The sequence below is a fragment of the Physcomitrium patens genome, chromosome 3 (assembly GCF_059467195.1).
Source record: "Physcomitrium patens ecotype Gransden chromosome 3, ASM5946719v1, whole genome shotgun sequence".
NCBI classification, from domain to species: domain Eukaryota; kingdom Viridiplantae; phylum Streptophyta; class Bryopsida; order Funariales; family Funariaceae; genus Physcomitrium; species Physcomitrium patens.
Genome location: NC_143412.1, coordinates 7,926,868 through 7,944,487, shown reverse-complemented (window position 1 = coordinate 7,944,487; position 17,620 = coordinate 7,926,868). Strand labels below are relative to the sequence as shown.

The following is a 17,620-nucleotide window of genomic DNA, read 5'->3' as shown; positions in this document are numbered from 1 at the left end:
ATTCATTCGTGGTAGTTAATAAATCTAAGCAAACAAGCCACATCAAGCAGGACAGTTTCGCAACAGGACACTCGTAAATAGCTGGAAAAATTAAATATGCTCGTGCTCGTTCGCACCAAGCACATTGCGACATGCAAGCAACAGCTCCGTTGCCATTACTAGAACAGTAAGATTGAGACACCAGTCTCAAGGTCCCATACACCTGATAACCATTCAATCCATTCATTCTTAAAGAATGCACAAAGGAAGCAATGAGAAAGAAAAGATCCAACCTCCACAGCCAGAGTAATCTAAACACAAGAATAGTACAGATAGGTCATCAGTGGCAAAGATATCATATCATATCATATCATCAAAGACGAAGAAAAAGACAGGTTATTATCATAATGTCTACATTAGGGCTCAAATGATACCCACAGAGACCAGCAAACTTAAGTGACCGATAGTTCATTTCGGATACTGAAGATGCTAAACGCAAGTAAGAAAGAAAGAAGTACCACTAAGGAACTTATCCAAACTCAGTCATACTGAATCCAGAGCTATCCAGAGCCTCCACTCCGAAATAACAACCACAACGAGTAGCAACGAGATTAAATACACGAACAAGTGTGGAAAGCTCCGGAATAGCAATTAATTGTGCTTCTTGCGGCAGCATGTCTCCACTGAATTTTATCCAAAACCCTAAATCGCCGGCTAAAATCGTTTACAAGCTTCCTGGACAGATTCACATCGGGCGATGCGGCATCGATCAAGACATCTCAGTTTACAGACAACACATAACCTAGCCCTTTATGCCAACTCACCCTGTTACGATCAATGATTCAGTAACGAACAAAGGTTCATATCGTTGAAGATAAAATAACAATTACACGTGACTCACATGACTTAATCATTACTTCAGAGAGGTATGGCACTCATTTCAACTGATAATTCAACTAGACACCCCGTAATCATCAAGCCCATCTCAGAATCATAGAAAATTTAACCATTTCAAGAAAAGTTAATTTTCATAGACAAAATTGATGTAATTGTGCTCAACATATAAAAAAACCCAAGAAATCTCACAACCTGTCCTCCACACTACCATCCTTAGCGCTTGCCTCCGGCACCACTCTTCGCTGCCTTCGGCTGTGGACCCCTTGCCGCCTGCTTCCCCGGCCCCTTCGTCGTCTTCACCACCTCGGCTTTCTTCGCCTTCTTCTCGTCCTTCGTCTTCTTGATCCTCTCCTTAATCTCCCGCAGCGCTGCCTCGCGAGCTGCGGCGCGCACCTCCGTCTTCTCCGTCCTCTTCTTCTGAATCACCTCTAGCGATGCTCCCACGATGGACCTAGAGTATGGCTTGTTCGTGGTCCTCCTCTTCTTCTTCACTGCGGTGTCGTGAAGGTCCTTCTTGTGCTGTTTCCGGAACAACGCCGTCCAAGACAGCTTCGCGGGCTTCAGCCTATTGTGGAAGTACCTCTTGCACTTGCTGTTGAGGAAAAGGAACACCTGACTATCGCTGCGAATAAACCTAATCCCCCGGCCGGGATAGATCTTCGCACCGGAGAACCGACATACCTCTGTTTTGAGCACCATGGTTGCAAGCTACGGGCTGCACATGCAAGGGATGGTGCGAAGTCGCTGCAACACAAAAGGATTGATGTGAGGGCTCTCCTACACCTCAAAGGCAAACCCAATTGCAACCCTAAACCCTAATCTCATCTATTATTAACGAGAAATCGTATAAAGCCATGGCGAAGTTATCATTCATTGATAGGGGCCCGAGTTTTTTCTTTTTTCTTTTTTCTTTTTTGGCAAGCTTCTGCTTCCGATCAATCAGAGAAATCACAAGTTCCACAAAGCTTCTAACTGTGATTTGTTGCTCCTCCTTCAGCGCTGCCAAGTCTTCAATGCATTCTGTTTAACCCCGTCATATTGGTTGTGGTTGATCAGGTGTTGGAGTATAATGAAAACCTTGTTGCCTAGGACTATTTCTGGGCGACTGTAATAAGGTGAATCACAAAGCTGGATCCTGCGAAACTCGTTTGTGAGTGATTTTGGTAAGAATATCTGCTTTTCAGCATCAGGATCGAGGGATTTCGAAGAATTGATAGGAGTTTTACAGTCATCTTAAGTGAAAGTCGAGCAAGATACGTACAAACTCACCGCTCATCTACCAAGAGACCAATCAATAGTTACGTGTCTGGTGTGAGATTAGGTTGAGATCTTTTTTATCTAACAAATTCATGGATAATTGCGGTGAACTTTTCGGTGTGAGCTCGTTAACGACACGCTTCTCTGTCAATATTCAGTCAATTGAAATGGGAGGACTTTTTGGGTTATGCCACTTTTGTAAAATATGAATTTTTAAATGTTTTAATATCTAACAGATGAATGAATTAGAATACTATTGAATTCATAATGCTTGTATTGTAGATCTAAATGATTATATTTCAACATGCGATTAAATCGTGGATTCATCAGTTTCTGAATCATTTTGATAGTGGAACGCATGCAATGTACACTACATACAGCATGGAAATTTGAATTTATGTAGTTTATACATATAATTCTGAAATAAATATGGATTCACTCACATCTGTCACTGTTTATTTTTATTTTTATTTTTTAATAATAAAAGAAAACTACTTTCAGATCCGCTTCACGTAATTTAAGTTGAATTTACTGGGCTCTCAAAAACTTACAAATGATTTCACAAATCTGGTTAATGATAATACAATTTATGTTGTTTCATTAGATAACATAATGATATTTTAAAAGAAAAATCAATGAGAAAAAGTAAAATTAAATGTTTTTTTTTCAAATTTAACTTAATAAACGTTAAGAACACCAAAAAGCATATTAATATTTGTACTATAATGCACAAGAAAGTTCTCAGTCTCATGTCTCATGGCTCAAAATACAATTTGATGTGAAAAGATCTGATTGTTGTCTTGATTCCTTAGTGGTCTTTGGCAAACTAATCAACAGATTGAAGTTTTGCATAATCTGACAGATAGAATACATATGATTATTAAGTAGAAGTTTGACATATAATCTGATATCATCAAGGGAACTAATTTTGGTTGATTATTTTACTTTGTATGGATACAAATTTTAAAACATACACCACACAAGTTCATTGCACTTTGTTGTGGATTTTAAAGTTGCATACATTTAAAAAAATGATACAAAATGAATTTTGAACATTTATAAAATATAAACATGAAATGCTTTTTTATATTCTATTAGCATAAACCCATGTCGTTAGGCACCACAATCTATGGCACTGCTATCCATCCATTTCCTTGTTCATCTGTGTCCACTTGTTTCCATGTTCGGCCAATGAGGAGACTTCTTTGTCTCTTTATTTTACACCTAAATAGTTTTGTATAATAGATGTTGCAATTTAACATTGTTTTATTATTTGTAATTTTTTTGCAATAAATATGTTTGTTTTCAATATTGTCTGTAATTAGTGTTTGTTACACTTATTATAGACCAAGTATAGGTGTTCAAGGTGTAGCTCAATCCTAAACCCTAAAACCAAGCGTTGACCAATCAATTTCTAGAAATTTTTAGATCAACATTGATATTAATACTGTGACCTGTTTGTGTGACACCTAAACAAAGAGCCACGATAATGATTTTAAGTTCATTTTAAAATCTTGATTCATAGCGTGAAGGAGTCTCTTAAAAAACATGTTAAGGAGTTTTTAACACAGATGGTTGCAGCAACAACTTTTCTCACGATGTAGCTCCAGAGGTTTCTTTGAAAAAAGAAAAAAGAAATAAACTAATTAAAACTAGAACACTCGTAACAATTTCACAATTGTTTTTTCATTCAATAAACTTTACCATGTACCTTGACTTTGAGAACATTGGTTCGATCACGGTTCCAAGTAATGCGTTTTTGATTTTTTTTGTCACTAACAAATTAAAATTAAAGTAGAATTGAACACTACGTTGATGAAAATCGACTCGAATACGCAGTACATCTATACAAAAAAATTCAGATTTTTTTAGCCTAAATGGGAATAAGACCTATTACAATAATGCTCCAGACAGGTTTAAGAAAACAGCAACTGCAGAGGCTCTGAAATCCAGCTAAAAAGAGATGCTCGTGTGCCATAACTTCAAAATCCAGCATGGGGTGGACCTGCCGGAGGAGAGCCGTTGAAGGCGATGAGCTTTAGCCTGCTCATTCGCAGCAGCTTTCGAAGCTGGCGCTGCTGCAATTGCAGCCACTTCTCTCGCGTCCGTTGTCGCGGGACACTCACTTCGTGACCCCTACTTTCATTATTACGACGACGACGACTCCTTCGCGACCATCACCATCGAACCGATTTCCTCAACGCTCCGAGATCGGGCTCATTGACGTTACTATTCCAAGGATTTCCAGTCGCTTGCCGCTGTCACCACTCACACTCATTCTATAGTATGGCTATTCTCAGCGTTGCGGTACCATTCCTTAATGCATTCAAACGGGCGTGGGGGAGGGATATACACATACGGAGTATAAGTACGGTGGTATCGTAAATCGAGCTCGTCGTCTTCAACCTCCCGCTATGCCATGATACTGAAAGTCTTTTTGAACTTAGTTGTGTTGGAGGATCGTTTTGTGTTGATGGAGTGGAGCCTTCGTACGATCCCGGTATTTTTGGGGATTGTAACGACTTTTGAGGTTAATCGTGAGGGCTAGTGGGATGCAGAGGTTGTTCGGATCCATCTCCCGACAGCATGCGTTGTTTCGTGTGCTTGAGTGGCGCGTTTGTTGCGGAGTTGTGGTCCTTGTTGTCAAGGATGTGTTCCACAATGCTGCTCTCTAAGTAGACTGAAGGGAGATATTACCCCCGGGGAAAGTCCGTCTTTTACTACTGTCCAAATCTTCGACGATACTGGATTTTGTCATTTGGGCTGGATGCGCTCCCGGTTATGTAGCTCTGTTTGGTTTTGGCGGGCTGTTTAGTTCGCGAGCTGCGTTTGGGAGCAAGCGAGCGGTCAGTTACGGGACTGAGAAATTGAGCAGAGTGTGCATTGGGGAACCTGAGAGGGAACTGTGAGCATTGAGCCTGTTTCTTGCAGCTGAGGGGAGATTTTGCTTTAGCGACGTGTTAATGGTAGTGCAGAACAGCAGAATGGCTACGACAATGGGGGCTGGCTATGTGTGAATTGTCTACGCGAAGACCCTGAGTCATGGAGAAGATTTGCGTTGCTATCCGTGTGAAGCCAACGAGCACGCAGGAAGCAAACAACGGGACTCGATGGAAGGTCGCGGCGAATACCATTTCTTTGCACAGTGCATTGGGCACTCCTATCAAGGGTCAGACCTATTCGTTTGGTAAGCTCTAACAATGTCTTGGATATCGAGTATTATATGTCTATGTCTTGGCGTTCTTCGCTTTCTGTTTGTTGCTCTCGGCATGTCCCCCCCCCCCCCCGCGATCCTACCAATACAGCAGATCCTGTACGTCTCACAGAGAGAGTTTGTCCATCTCTGCTACGAGACAATTTCGTCTGTCCCCCGGTCGACGTGTTCCGCCCGAAGTGTATCGAATTTGTTTCGAATTATGACTCACCTTGAATTACGAACTTCAGTTTGCTAGGGGGGTTGAAGCTTACGATTGCTCACAAACTGTGGATTCTTCTTCAGAGCCAATTACCTGTGCTAATTCTTCATCTCCACATTAAGTCTAGCTAGCATCCAGTTCTGTAAAACTAGCCTCCTTCGCTGAATCACATTGTTCCAGGTGACAGGGCGGCTTGTGGCAATTATTTGATAAATTGATGATTCAGGCTGTGTGAGGATTTTTTCTTCGAGTTGATGATTACAAGTGATACAATTTCTTGTCTCGATGACTCTGCAACAACAACCTGGCTTCTTGATTTACTCGTTATTTTCATGTTTATTTTCATGGTTGGAATCATTTATTAATATTGTTTTCTTAATGTCGAACATATTATTCCCACGGTAAACATGAAATAAAACTTTGTACACCCTGCTGGAATTACATGTTGTCCGTTTTCGCCTCGCCTCCGGCTATAATCCTGATAACGTGGAATGAAGTGTCGACATCATTAGCGATAGGTGACCTGGATGTAGATCCTGTACATGTCAGTGAATATCTGTTCTCTCAGGGCTCTGGCTTTTGAGGCCTGATGCAATGGTCTCACCTACTCGAGGAGGAAGCCCCATACCGAGAATCCAGTGTATTAGAGCGTCATATAGTGAATGTTGTTTTGGCCAGGGTTTGAATGATATTTTTTGTAGCGATTTCATGAACTTCTTGTACCTAAGTAGGGTAGTTTTTCACTTTGACAAGTTATTTGTAAGCGATGTTAAGCGTCTGTGATATTTGGGTGACTACCAGACACGATTTTTGGAGTGAGCACTACAAATGCAGAAATTTACGAGGAGCACGCTAAGGACCTAGTTTTGTCTGCAGTTTCAGGCTTCAATGGTATGATGGAATTCAATATATTATTCTCTGGCTTCTTTGCTGCATGCATGTCTTGAGTTTTTTTTTATCCAGCCTTAAAGTCCTTAACATTGTTACAAATTCTTAAACTGTTCTACAGGTGTAGGTGCCCGGTTTCCTTCAACTTTGTTGCATGATTCATGCGGAATGCTTTCGTCTGAGTTTCAGTCATCTTTAGATAATATCCTTTCAACTGCAAATCCGAGTGGCATATTTTCGTCCTCGGGCAGCTTGTTAACCTCGAAGTTAGAGTATGCACTCACTTCGTATTGGTGTGTACTTTAGTTACCTTCTATTATGACCCGCGTCTTTAAGCAAATCTAATGAGCCTGGATGCTTTTTCTGTTACTTACTCGTGGCTTTCAATTTACAGGCACAGTATTCGCTTACGGCCAGACAAGCAGTGGCAAAACCTACACGATGCAGGGATCTGCTACCGATCAAGGTGTCACCCGACTGGCCATTCAGGATGTCTTCACCAGTATTGATAAGGTTTGCTGTCTGTTATTCTTGATCTAGTGAAAAAAGTCAAACTATCAGATAATGATGGTACGCGAACTCGCTTAGTTACGGAGCGTCGAGGAGGTGAAATGTCGTTGTTCAGTCTATCTTAGCAGCTGAGTTTGAATCGTATGAGTGCCTTGGTAAGTGAGAGTGACACATGGGAAGATCATGTAAGTGTCCAACAGTGTATTCTACATGAAAACAACCTCTTACTGACTGAATGGAATGCAACTTCACTGAGTCCCATGAATTTTCTTCCTTCAGATAGTAGATCGGGAATTTCTGGTTCGTGTGTCATATATGGAGATATACAACGAGGAGATCAATGACCTATTGGCTCCCGACAATCGTAAATTACAAATCCACGAAAGCATTGAGGTATTGCTTGACATTCAAATTCTTTTCCCGACCCTTGAAGATTCATGTAATAATACGCATGTTCGAAGACTGATTTCTACATAGTGGTACAGTATGTCAACAATCTAATCAACTGGATTAAGCAGAGGCTTTGTTCTATGCAGAGAGGCATCTTTGTAGCAGGTTTAAGGGAGGAAATCGCCGACAGTGTTGAGCAGGTCATTGCAGTACTTGAACGTGGTGAAGGTTAGGGTCCACATTATTCTATAACCCAGTCTTTCGTGGTCGTTCTAAGCCTACGAAATCATACTTCAATTTTTTTTCATGGATCTCTTCATAGGTTCTTCATGGCCTCGAAACGTTCGTGGTTATTGATTGTACTTTTCAATCAGTTTCCTTTCCACATCCATGCATTTGGTTTGTTCACATTTGCAATGACTACGAACTGTCGTGTAGCTCAGAGGCACTTAGCGGAAACGGACATGAACGTGAATAGCAGTCGATCACACACCATATTTCGTATGGTAAACTCCACCACATTTGGATCCATCGATTTTGATTCATGTTTTCAGGAGTGCTTGCGTAGTTGTATCACTTCTTTGCCGGTATCAGCAGTGTTCGATATCATTGTGGTCCAACCTGAATGATTGGGAATCTAAATACATGGCACCGTGCTTGTCGTAAGTCATATACCCTCTTAATCCCTAAACACCGAAATCTACAATAATTGAATTCACCCCAAATTTATTTCATGTCAGTTTATCTTAGTACATTTTTGAGGAGGGTTTTAAGTGTGGCTTCACTAGACTTTGGTTAGTCAGTGATGTGGCTCAATCTCCGGATGTTCAAGACAAACAGCTGTGCTTTCATTAGGCTTCTCATTTCAGTTCTGCATTGTCGAAGCCTTTCAACTATTCTTCTGAGTAGCTGCTGGGTCGTCGCAGGTTATCGAGAGCAGAGATAAGAGTCATGACTCCACACAAGATAGTGATCCAAGTGCCCAGGATGCCGTGCGAGTGTCTGCCTTGGTAAGCGTGTTCTAGCTCGAGAATCAGGTCTGAAGTTTTTGCATTTTTGTGTTAGTTCGAGTTATATTTAGATGTATATCACATTTGTGAATTGGAAAGATGATTGACTTTCCCGAAGGTTATACACCATAGATAGGTCTCTTACGGTGATGTTGACCAATTTACAGAATCACAGGTTTCTTCCGACCTCCACGCAATGAAAGATTTTAGGAATAAGTTGAAAATATTTGAGGGTGTAGTATGAATTGACGAGCTGCAATATATGTTCTAGATAGAATTCTCGGTGGACTAATAGTTGGCAAATACTGCAGAATCTTGTAGACCTAGCAGGGTCTGAGAGGATTTCTAAGACTGGAGCTGAAGGGGTTCGCTTAAGAGAGGGAGCTCACATCAATAAAAGTCTTACTACTCTTGGAATGGTGATAAACAAGCTGAGTGAAGGTGGTGGAAAGCAGGGGTATGTATTTTGTACTACCTGTTGCACCCACAATATGGTTTACTCAGTGTATGGATAGTTAATAATGTGCAGCTGTAATAAAGATGTTAACGAAGAGTTCATTTCGTTAAAAGATGTTAAATACGGTGTATGGCGTGACCTTGATGACTTGGCTGTCTTGACAATATTTCGATTACAATGTGGAGCTAGAGGATTGTTACTCAACTTTGACACTTTATTTGATATGTGTTTTTATGCAGAGCACATGTACCCTATCGTGACAGTAAGCTGACACGAATCCTTCAATCGGCCCTGGGAGGAAATGCGAGAACTTCAATAATCTGTACGATTAATCCTGATGAGGTCTGTTGCAATTTTTAATTCGATGGATATACCTTTGATTGAAGGCATTTGGCGTGTAAGTCATCTTTAAAATGCCCATCTCGTGAGTATATATGAGGCTTCAAGAACCTTGATGTTTACTGGCGTCATACTTACTTTCCCAAACTGTTGCGCACAGATTCACATCGATGAGACTAGGGGAACCCTGCAATTTGCCAGCAGAGCCAAACGTGTCACCAACTGCGCTCAAGTGAATGAGGTGATCTATTACCCCATCACAACTATTGTGGCGATTTGTTTATTTCTTTGGTTTTTGCTCAAACCAGCTGAGTCATAAATCTACATCTGCCTCTTCAGTTCTGATACTTCGGAATTACGACGCTTTTTGACGTTAGTTTCCTGCTTTGACAGATCTTGACTGATGCTGCTCTTCTGAAACGCCAGAAAGAGGAAATAAAAGAACTTAAAAGGCGACTTGAGGTGAGTTCAGTTTCCATATCAGTACCGTATTGTCATTCTCCAAAATAGCTCATCCGTGAATTGGAGAATCCAGAGAGCGCTCCTGGATTTTTGTGTCTACCAAGGACTTCGGGAAAAATCCGAGACGTATTAGCGGGTCCTATTGCTATCGATGGCTTCTCAATAACACAATACTCGGTTACTGCAGAAAATGACGTATGATTACTTAGTTGGGATGTGGTGTCCATCGTTGTACATCTTAAAGTTGCTTGATGTTATTATCTTTCAGGGATCGTCCCATTCTGAAGACTTGAAGAAGGAGATATTGCAGTTGCGGAACGACTTGCTTAAGGTCTTAAAGCTTATTATTCACTCTTGATTATTCTCAGCATTTAGCACTGATGATTGCTGTTGAACATCGAAGGAACGATCACTTAGATAGCTTCTTCACATGTTGTCGGATTGAAGCAGAAAAGTTCATTTTGCATTATATACTCGTAGTGAATTTAGTGAAGGTGCAATTCTTGATCGTCTAAACAGGTTCTTATAGTCACAAATTGCTATCTCAGATTAATTTCTGTTTACCGAAGAATATTATTTCATTTTTTTGGGAGGCATCGATTATTCTGAATCGTATTGGGCGTGTAATTTTGACTTTGTTTTCATGTGAATAGTACGAGCTTGGACGAGAAAAGTTAGAACTGGAACTCCAACAAGAGATTAAAGCGCAGGTGGAACGTGAACGGCGGATCAAAGAACAAGAACAGAGAATTGAAAACTTAAGCACAATGGTGATAAGTGGAGCGATTGAAGATCGTGAATTACCCACTAAGGTGTCCACTGACGTCTCTAACTTCATCTGTAATTTCTACGACTACGTATTCTCATCCATCCTAGTGATTATCCTTGTGACGTCAGCGAACTGACAAACTTGCTACGGAATGATATGCACAGAGTCACAGGAGAGAAACGTGGTGTCCTCAATCCTCAATATCAAATACCTTAGAACAGGTAATTTACCTAGTCGTTTGACCTGGATCATTTCCAAACAGGTGTACACGTTTGAATCTGTCTAGTTTGCTGGTCTAAGTTCTTGTCGACTGAATGGTCCCGCAGGGCCTGCGAAGAATTAACGGACGCAATAGTCAACTTACCGCATCATCCTTAGTGGACGCTAAATCACGACCTCTAGCCACGCGTAGGGACAGAACTTTTGGCCTCCCTCCCGCCTTCGAAAGTCTTCTTAGTGATGAATGCGATTCGTTTTGGAGCGGTTCAAGTGGGGTGAACAGCTTACCTCACTTCTCAGACTTTGAGAATATTGCAGATGAAGATATGTGTGCCAGTTTCAACAGGGGCGCACTTGAATCTGTTACTGACGAGGACACTTGGGGGAATATGAAAGATTGCCACGTCAGTTCTGACTCGCGATTATCACATGGTTCATCAGATACTGAAAATGCTCAGGGCTTTAGACAAATCCAATTTCCTCTTCTTGCCGAGAGCTCACGCAAAAATACCTTGGTAAACGACCACCTTTAAGTCTATTCTTAGATGTAGATGTAGTCTGCATTTTGTTCTCTTATTTCCTTACTTATCTGTGTTTTGTTAGTGCTCATTATGACCTTGCTATGTTGTATCCTGAAACGGGATGATGTGATTAGCTCACTCTTGCTCCGTCCGCTACACTCGTTTGTGAACAGTTCAAGCAGCTGAACGCTATGAATTTGCAGTATCAAGAGCTTCAGTCATCCATTGAATTCAAGGTCCTCGTCGCCTCTCGAATTGATATTTAGTTCGCCTGATTCATTCGTTTTTCACTGATATTACAATCCAAACTGCATACGTATTCTTGTAGCTTTTTTGTCGTTTGGTAACCCTCTCGGACGTTGTTCAGAGCTCCTTTCTATTTGTGAGTTTTTGTTGATTCTCTGAGATGCTGGTGTCAGCAGATTCAGGAAAAAATCAAAGAAGCCGTTGCAGCTGCAAATAGTGCTCTTCTTGAAGAGAAATCAAGGTTTCAGCTTCAGGTATCAAAACAGGTCTGGATTAGTTTTTCTTTATGCAGCCATTCTGAGCAATTTCTGTATGTGGCTGCTAATGTTATCTTTGATTGTGATGGCTGATGGCTCATGCTTGTGTATGCAAAATCAGGAAATCACGAAACTTCATGGTGTAGTCAAGGATTTGGAAATTGAGCTAGAGAAATGTAATGAGGAAAATAAACGACTGAAATCAGAGACTGCGCTTCTTCAAGAGCAAGTCCTGCACGCAAGGGAAGCTCTTGAGCAAGAAGCTCAAGAAAGGGTGTCTATGGATGAACAAAATGAGTTTTTCAAGCAAAGGTTACGTAGTCTTGAGATGAGAATCCAAGGTGATATCAACCAGCAATGCAATGAAGTCTCCTGCTCCGGAGTTGACTTTGAACCCGATGTACTCGAAGTCAATGAATCAAATGAAATATGTTCTGAATGTCAATCATTCGCAGACAACAGCATTCAGAGGCCGCTGATGTTATCTGGAGCTTTAATTGGTGGTTGTGTATCCAGACGTTTTCCCAATGAAAACCACGATAGACAAATGTCTGAAATTTTGATGCATAAGATCCATAAGAGGCGGCTCTTTGATGACGATGACAGCTCAGTCTTTCAAATTGCTGAAGATAGGGATCAAGACTGGACTGGATCTAGAATAAGGCCTACGCCTGGGAATGCTGCTTACAGTGATGATATCCTTGCTGCATTAAGCCGCTTGTGTTGTCGGTTTAAGCAACTTTCAGGATCAGGCGTCAAAAAGATAGAATCTTTTACGAAAGATTTTGGAGCTCCCCAAGAAAGGAAGAATCTGAAAGCTTCCTTACATCTTGCCTATCAACTTGGAAGAAGTCTTCTTCAAGAACTTCAACGTATCATCAATCACGACATTCAATGTTTAGAAACTCATGTTGCTTCGAAAGGAACTATTGGCAAAAGCTTAGAGGCACTTCAGATGCTGCTTTTAGAGTGTGCTGATGTTGGCCTTTGTTTGATGCATAATCTGTCGTCGAAGGAGCCCTCCTTCACGTCCCAAGTCATCCAAGTTGCGAATGATGGGGCAAGTTATCGGGGGGACGACTTCATCTGTAAAAACGTAAGGAGGTCACCACTGACTTGTGGATTACTTGATGGCATTTTTACAATTTTTACTCCTTGAGACCATTTTTTTTTGTTTTCTTTGGCCGTTTTTTGCTATGTCCTTTTGGCTGGATTTACTATCCGCCGTCATTCTTAAGCCACCTCTGAGTTTGCTGGGCGTTACCTAGGGAACTCAGCGCAGACACCCCTCCCTCCAGGATAAAAACCTGAGGCGGTTCATATCTATAGATTAAATGTGTCCTCGTCTACTTGTGCCATCAGTGAAGTATTACGAGATCTGAGAGATGCTCGGATCGGACCGTAGACAGGGTAATTGGGCAATCACATTTTGTCTAAGGAATTTCTCGTGAGCAAGATGGGGTTGATACGAGTGTAATTGAAATTAAGGAGGTCGGTGCGTTTTCTTGTGAAGAGAACTTTTCATATCCTATCCTCAAGTCCTGCGAAGCATGTCCCCGCCGCGCAGAAGTGATTAACATAACATCGTTTTGTGTCCATCGATCGTTTGAGGGTCACCAGGACATAGGACCTCACTCAAATCAGAATCCCGAGGACAAACCGCATCCCAGCTATATGAAGGGGCAGAGGTGTGTTAACCATGAGTGTTTGAAAGTTGTTAAGGCGGAGAAGTTGCGGCTAGTCAGAGCTTTGGAGAACAGTCTGGGCGTTATTGCTTTGCATGATGGAGTGGTGGCTACCACCTGCGCTGAAATCAAGCAATATCTGAAGGGCTTTGAAACGAAGAGTGACAAACTATATCAGGTGCCCATGCAGAGGTCACCGTTTGATAAAATTGTAGCTGAGTTAAAAATGCGCTTTGACACGGCCGTTAAATTCAGTCAGCAGTGCTTCTAGAATTATAATGGCGTATTCATGGCACCTGGTTTTCTGCTTTCACATGCTCCTGACCGTGACTTATTCGTTTTTAATCAAACATGTAGTGTCGCCGAAGTCAGGAAGACGCTGGGTTACTAATCTATTCCTCATCTCGACGAATATCTAGTCGGTTGATGTAAACTTAGACAACGTTTGTTAGCTTTTTATAGGTATCCTGGTTTATTTGATGGTTTATTCCCCTGCGTAGTCTCTTACTCCTCTTGCAAACTTCTTGCAATGCAGCACCGGAGTGTAGATTTTTATCTTAAAACCTAAATTTATTTTGATGTGCCCATGTTCATGTTCTCACGAATTACTTGAACCTGTCCATGCTGTGGCAGAGATCCACAAACATTCTAGATGAAACACAACTGGTATCCGACGGATCTGTCTTCTCTGTACACAACCCACACGACAGTTCAAATGGAGACAGTATGAAAGGATGGTGTGAGGATCAAAAGGCGGCTCGTAACTCTGTAATGCCCGCCAATGCCTGGGTTCAATCTCTCGATGTTGTCTCTGTGCTATCATCTCAAGACGCAGGAGAGGACATATGCAACATTGACCTGCATCAAGATTGTGATGAAGAATCCGGGCTTGTATCTAAATGTATCTCCTGTGTCTCTTCGGACGTGCAAATGGCTGATGGTTTGCACACGATTGAGATGAGCCAGGAGTATATGATGACTGCCCAAGGCGATGAAATAATATCAGATCTAAAATCGAAACAGAACATGAGTGAGGCGGAAAAACTATTCACGAAGGAGCTTCTTAACAAGGTAAGCTCTACCACCTCTCCACGAGATACTTGGAATATGGACGCAGTTACCATTCAGGTATCTGTTGAAGAATATCTGATTTGCAATTGTATCAGTTGAAGGATCTGTTGATTGAACCCCACTTACTCAGTACGAAGCACTTAATCTGGTCTGTACTAATGATTTGCTTGTAAAGTTTTGCTCCTTTTCTACATTTGTTGCTTGATATTAGAATAATTTCCTTTTTGTAGGTTAAAGCTCTTGAGGCAAGGCTGACTGTCGCGGAGATGGAGATTGTTGAGTACAAAGTGGAAATCGAGCATTTGAGGTGCGTCTTCTTAATGTTAAGTGGGGATTATCGAAGGCCTGCACTGATTGGCCGATTGAAAGCGGAAGAATTATAGGTTACATTTTTGTTCGATATCTTTTACCCATCAAACATCTGCAGCAGCTGAGAATCTTAACTTTTTCAGAGTGAACAACTTGCGAACGTCTATGGAGGTTTCGCAAAATGGTGATGACTGGGAGCTCCAACAGCTGCGGGCTGAATGTGAGATGCACAAGGAAGAAATTAGACAATTAATGGAGCAGGTGATGACACCAGATGCTGAGCTGGAGCGCGAATCGCTCTTCCGCGAAACAATGGAGCGAAACACTTTTCTTGAAAAATGTTTAAATAAAGCTGAAAGCCGATTGATTAGAGCCAAGGTAGTGTTAGACCACGTGCAACTACATATTTCATATGCGGTCTTCTATAGGTTAGAAGTATGTGTGCGTTGTTTTTGGCAGAGTACACCCTGTAGACGTGGTATGCTACTTCACAGTTTGAACATGACAAGTCAATGCCTTCGGGTGAATTATGTTTTAAAGCAATGATTTTTCTGTGCAGGGCTGGCGTAAGGAGTTGCTACGTGTCCGTGAAGCCGAGGCTCATCGAGAGGTACATGCAACTTCAGCTTCGTGTACCTATTCCTTGTTGTGCGAATATTACCGCTGTTGATGTTATGTACTCATGACTGGAGTGTTTATTAAGTTTAAGCATGCATCACATTTGGATTCGTAGTCCTACGTGAACTTTCTTATCCTGGGAGGCTTGTGTAGGGTTAAAATGACGTTGATCCCCGTTCTTACAGAAAGCATTTCATGATATTCAAGCAAGAAATGCGGCACTTGAAATCGAGGGGGTTTTACTACGTCAAGCATTATCAAAAGCTCAACAATCTGTTGTTTCCAAGAATGCTGACTTAATTGAAACTCTGGATGAAGTAACGACGGTGGAGATTTCGAAAGAAGCCGAGCCTGTGAAATTTCAGGTAAAGTTGCTCACAAGCAGGTGCCAAATACCCGATTCAAAACTACGTAGAGTTGTGAGAAGTTTTGAGGGTAATTCTCAAGATGGCCTTACGAAGGCTACTGTATGCAATGTAAAGTTATCCTGGTCGTATTCCTAACTAATCCAACATCGTAAACCTGAAAATTTGCCTCTGGTTAGATTTGTGTCTTACAGCACACCCAGCAGGGTGTTTCGTATGCTTTATAAATTTAGCGAGAATGTTAAGTCTCCTCCAGTTCTCAGCTCACCATCTGAACACTTACTAGTTATCAGACATAATAACTCCACAAAGCTTGAAATTCGTATGGCTTTAATTCCCTCTATTTATTCCAAATTCTCTCAAAGTTGAGCTAACCCGATTTTTGCTTAGCAATTCGGCTACTTAGCCATCTTGCAATCCGCCCAGTAACAATCCTGTGCTGATATGACCTTAATCGCGTTTTTGTATTCTGTGGACAGCTGTTATCCTCGGGTGGCGCTGAAATGCCATCTACTTTTCCAACTCCGTTCAAAGATCCCATTGATCGACCATTAAGAAAAGCACTCGGAGAAATAAAGAACTTGTTACAGCCATGTATACTAAAAGACTTAGGGGGATACATCTGTAAATTCCCTGATGTCGGTAAGTTACTTAAGAGCGACATATCAGAAAAAGAGAATCAACCATGCCTCCAAGGTTCCATCACTGCCGCGCACTGATATGAGTAGCTGTGTTGGTTCCCTGAACGGTTTCGCGCAACGACTACATGGCATGAAAGCATGAAGACATGAAGGCATGGATTCCTCAGGCTCGCCTTCGTCTCAGTCAATGCAGACAGAATTTCATGTTGCTGTCCATGGTCTACTGTTGAAAAAGCTGTGCTTTTTTCGCGTATATAGCCCGAAGTGGCTCAAAGAAACTTCACAACTGATAGCTCTCCAAAGTTACTTGAACTCTGAAAGACATCAATGGATGACTTCAGTTCCTGATTCTCTCGGCAATCCTGCTTAGTATAAAACGGTATCAGCAAAAGTATTTCACTTTCAAATGCCATTTCAGAGTTATAGTCAATTTTCTCAATTTTTGACTGTTGTTTACCCTTCATTTGTACGTGCGAAGTGGACGGATGCTTGTGACGACAATCCCTCTTCGCGATAACATTCCTGATTCACCGCATTTTTGTCGAAATGGTGCTTTTAACAGTGCAGGACATTGTAATGAACCCCAAGCAATATAATAAACATCAATACTCAGATAATAGAAACAGCGAAGTAGCTGTACAAATGCGGGAGATACTCTTACGTTCCCTACGTTCCCTATGGTGTGAACCTGTGGGAAACAATTAGGGGTGACGTTCAACACCCCCTCTCACCCCATAAGTTCTAGACAAAACAGGGTCACTCGAATCAGTGCTGTACTAAACATGAAAATCTTCAGCCTCGTGCAGTGTTTTGAAGCCTTTGTATTTAGCACCCTTACAGTGTTTTATCATGGGTTCACATTCTTGCCACGATGAGTAAATCCCTTGTATTCGTCTCACCTTTACTACACAGAACCTTACCCTTCTAGAGTATGGCAATCTGCGAAGTTTTGGTGTTGCAGCACCTTGAGAGGAGTTGGTGGACTCAGGATCTGAGGGAGTTCAATCTCGAAGGCGAGTGAGCAGATCATTTAAACTTGTAATGAGATAATCTGTTGTGTTTTTGAACAAGGCAAGTAAGGCTCGGATCACTGCAAGCAGGGATTCTATAATGGTCTCGTTACTGCGGGCAGCCCCTGTCATGATGGAGAGTTGTGAGAGGAATTGTCTAGAGATACTAGGCTTGAGATGCATAGCAAATTGAGTTATCTCTTGAACTTTTCGAACAATGAACGACCTAAAGGTTTAGTAAATATGTCAGTGGGTTGTTCGACAGTCGGAATGTATTCTAGAATCAACTCTCCACTTTGAACCT

The 17,620-nt window shown here is 41.6% G+C and overlaps 2 protein-coding genes across 5 annotated transcripts; one reads left to right on the top strand and one right to left on the bottom strand.

The window, feature by feature from the left end:
- Positions 1 to 962: 962 nt before the first annotated feature.
- On the bottom strand, positions 963 to 1,622 carry LOC112280720 (large ribosomal subunit protein eL24). Its single transcript, XM_024516555.3, has one exon. The coding sequence runs from the start codon at positions 1,573 to 1,575 to the stop codon at positions 1,090 to 1,092; it is 486 nt and encodes a 161-aa protein (XP_024372323.1). The 5' UTR covers positions 1,576 to 1,622; the 3' UTR covers positions 963 to 1,089.
- A 2,612-nt stretch (positions 1,623 to 4,234) lies between these two features.
- LOC112280316 (uncharacterized) lies at positions 4,235 to 16,718 on the top strand. Of its 4 annotated transcripts, none has more exons than XM_090248661.1 (25): positions 4,235 to 5,320; positions 6,351 to 6,440; positions 6,832 to 6,950; positions 7,227 to 7,340; positions 7,484 to 7,565; positions 7,776 to 7,843; positions 8,264 to 8,347; positions 8,659 to 8,804; positions 9,044 to 9,146; positions 9,304 to 9,384; positions 9,537 to 9,605; positions 9,874 to 9,936; positions 10,259 to 10,417; positions 10,539 to 10,595; positions 10,701 to 11,108; positions 11,288 to 11,350; positions 11,537 to 11,614; positions 11,739 to 12,713; positions 13,238 to 13,480; positions 13,936 to 14,373; positions 14,604 to 14,680; positions 14,826 to 15,060; positions 15,242 to 15,292; positions 15,486 to 15,665; positions 16,145 to 16,718. In XM_090248661.1, the coding sequence occupies exons 1-25, from the start codon at positions 5,176 to 5,178 to the stop codon at positions 16,382 to 16,384; spliced, it is 4,368 nt and encodes a 1,455-aa protein (XP_090104787.1). In that variant the 5' UTR covers positions 4,235 to 5,175; the 3' UTR covers positions 16,385 to 16,718. The 4 variants fall into 4 exon arrangements, with proteins under 4 accessions (XP_090104787.1, XP_024371435.1, XP_090104789.1 ...); XM_024515667.3 differs by having other exon boundaries at positions 11,537 to 11,626; XM_090248663.1 differs by lacking the exon at positions 13,238 to 13,480.
- Positions 16,719 to 17,620: the final 902 nt, after the last annotated feature.

What these genes read in the sequence shown, in the direction of transcription:
- LOC112280720 (XM_024516555.3), bottom strand. Translation starts at nt 1,575, where the DNA reads ATGGTGCTCAAAACAGAGGTATGTCGGTTCTCCGGTGCGAAGATCTAT.
- LOC112280316 (XM_024515667.3), top strand. Translation starts at nt 5,176, where the DNA reads ATGGAGAAGATTTGCGTTGCTATCCGTGTGAAGCCAACGAGCACGCAG. An exon ending in CCGTGCGAGTGTCTGCCTTG is followed by an intron (nt 8,348 to 8,658) that starts GTAAGCGTGTTC and finishes CAAATACTGCAG; the next exon opens with AATCTTGTAGACCTAGCAGG. An exon ending in GAAGGTGGTGGAAAGCAGGG is followed by an intron (nt 8,805 to 9,043) that starts GTATGTATTTTG and finishes GTTTTTATGCAG; the next exon opens with AGCACATGTACCCTATCGTG.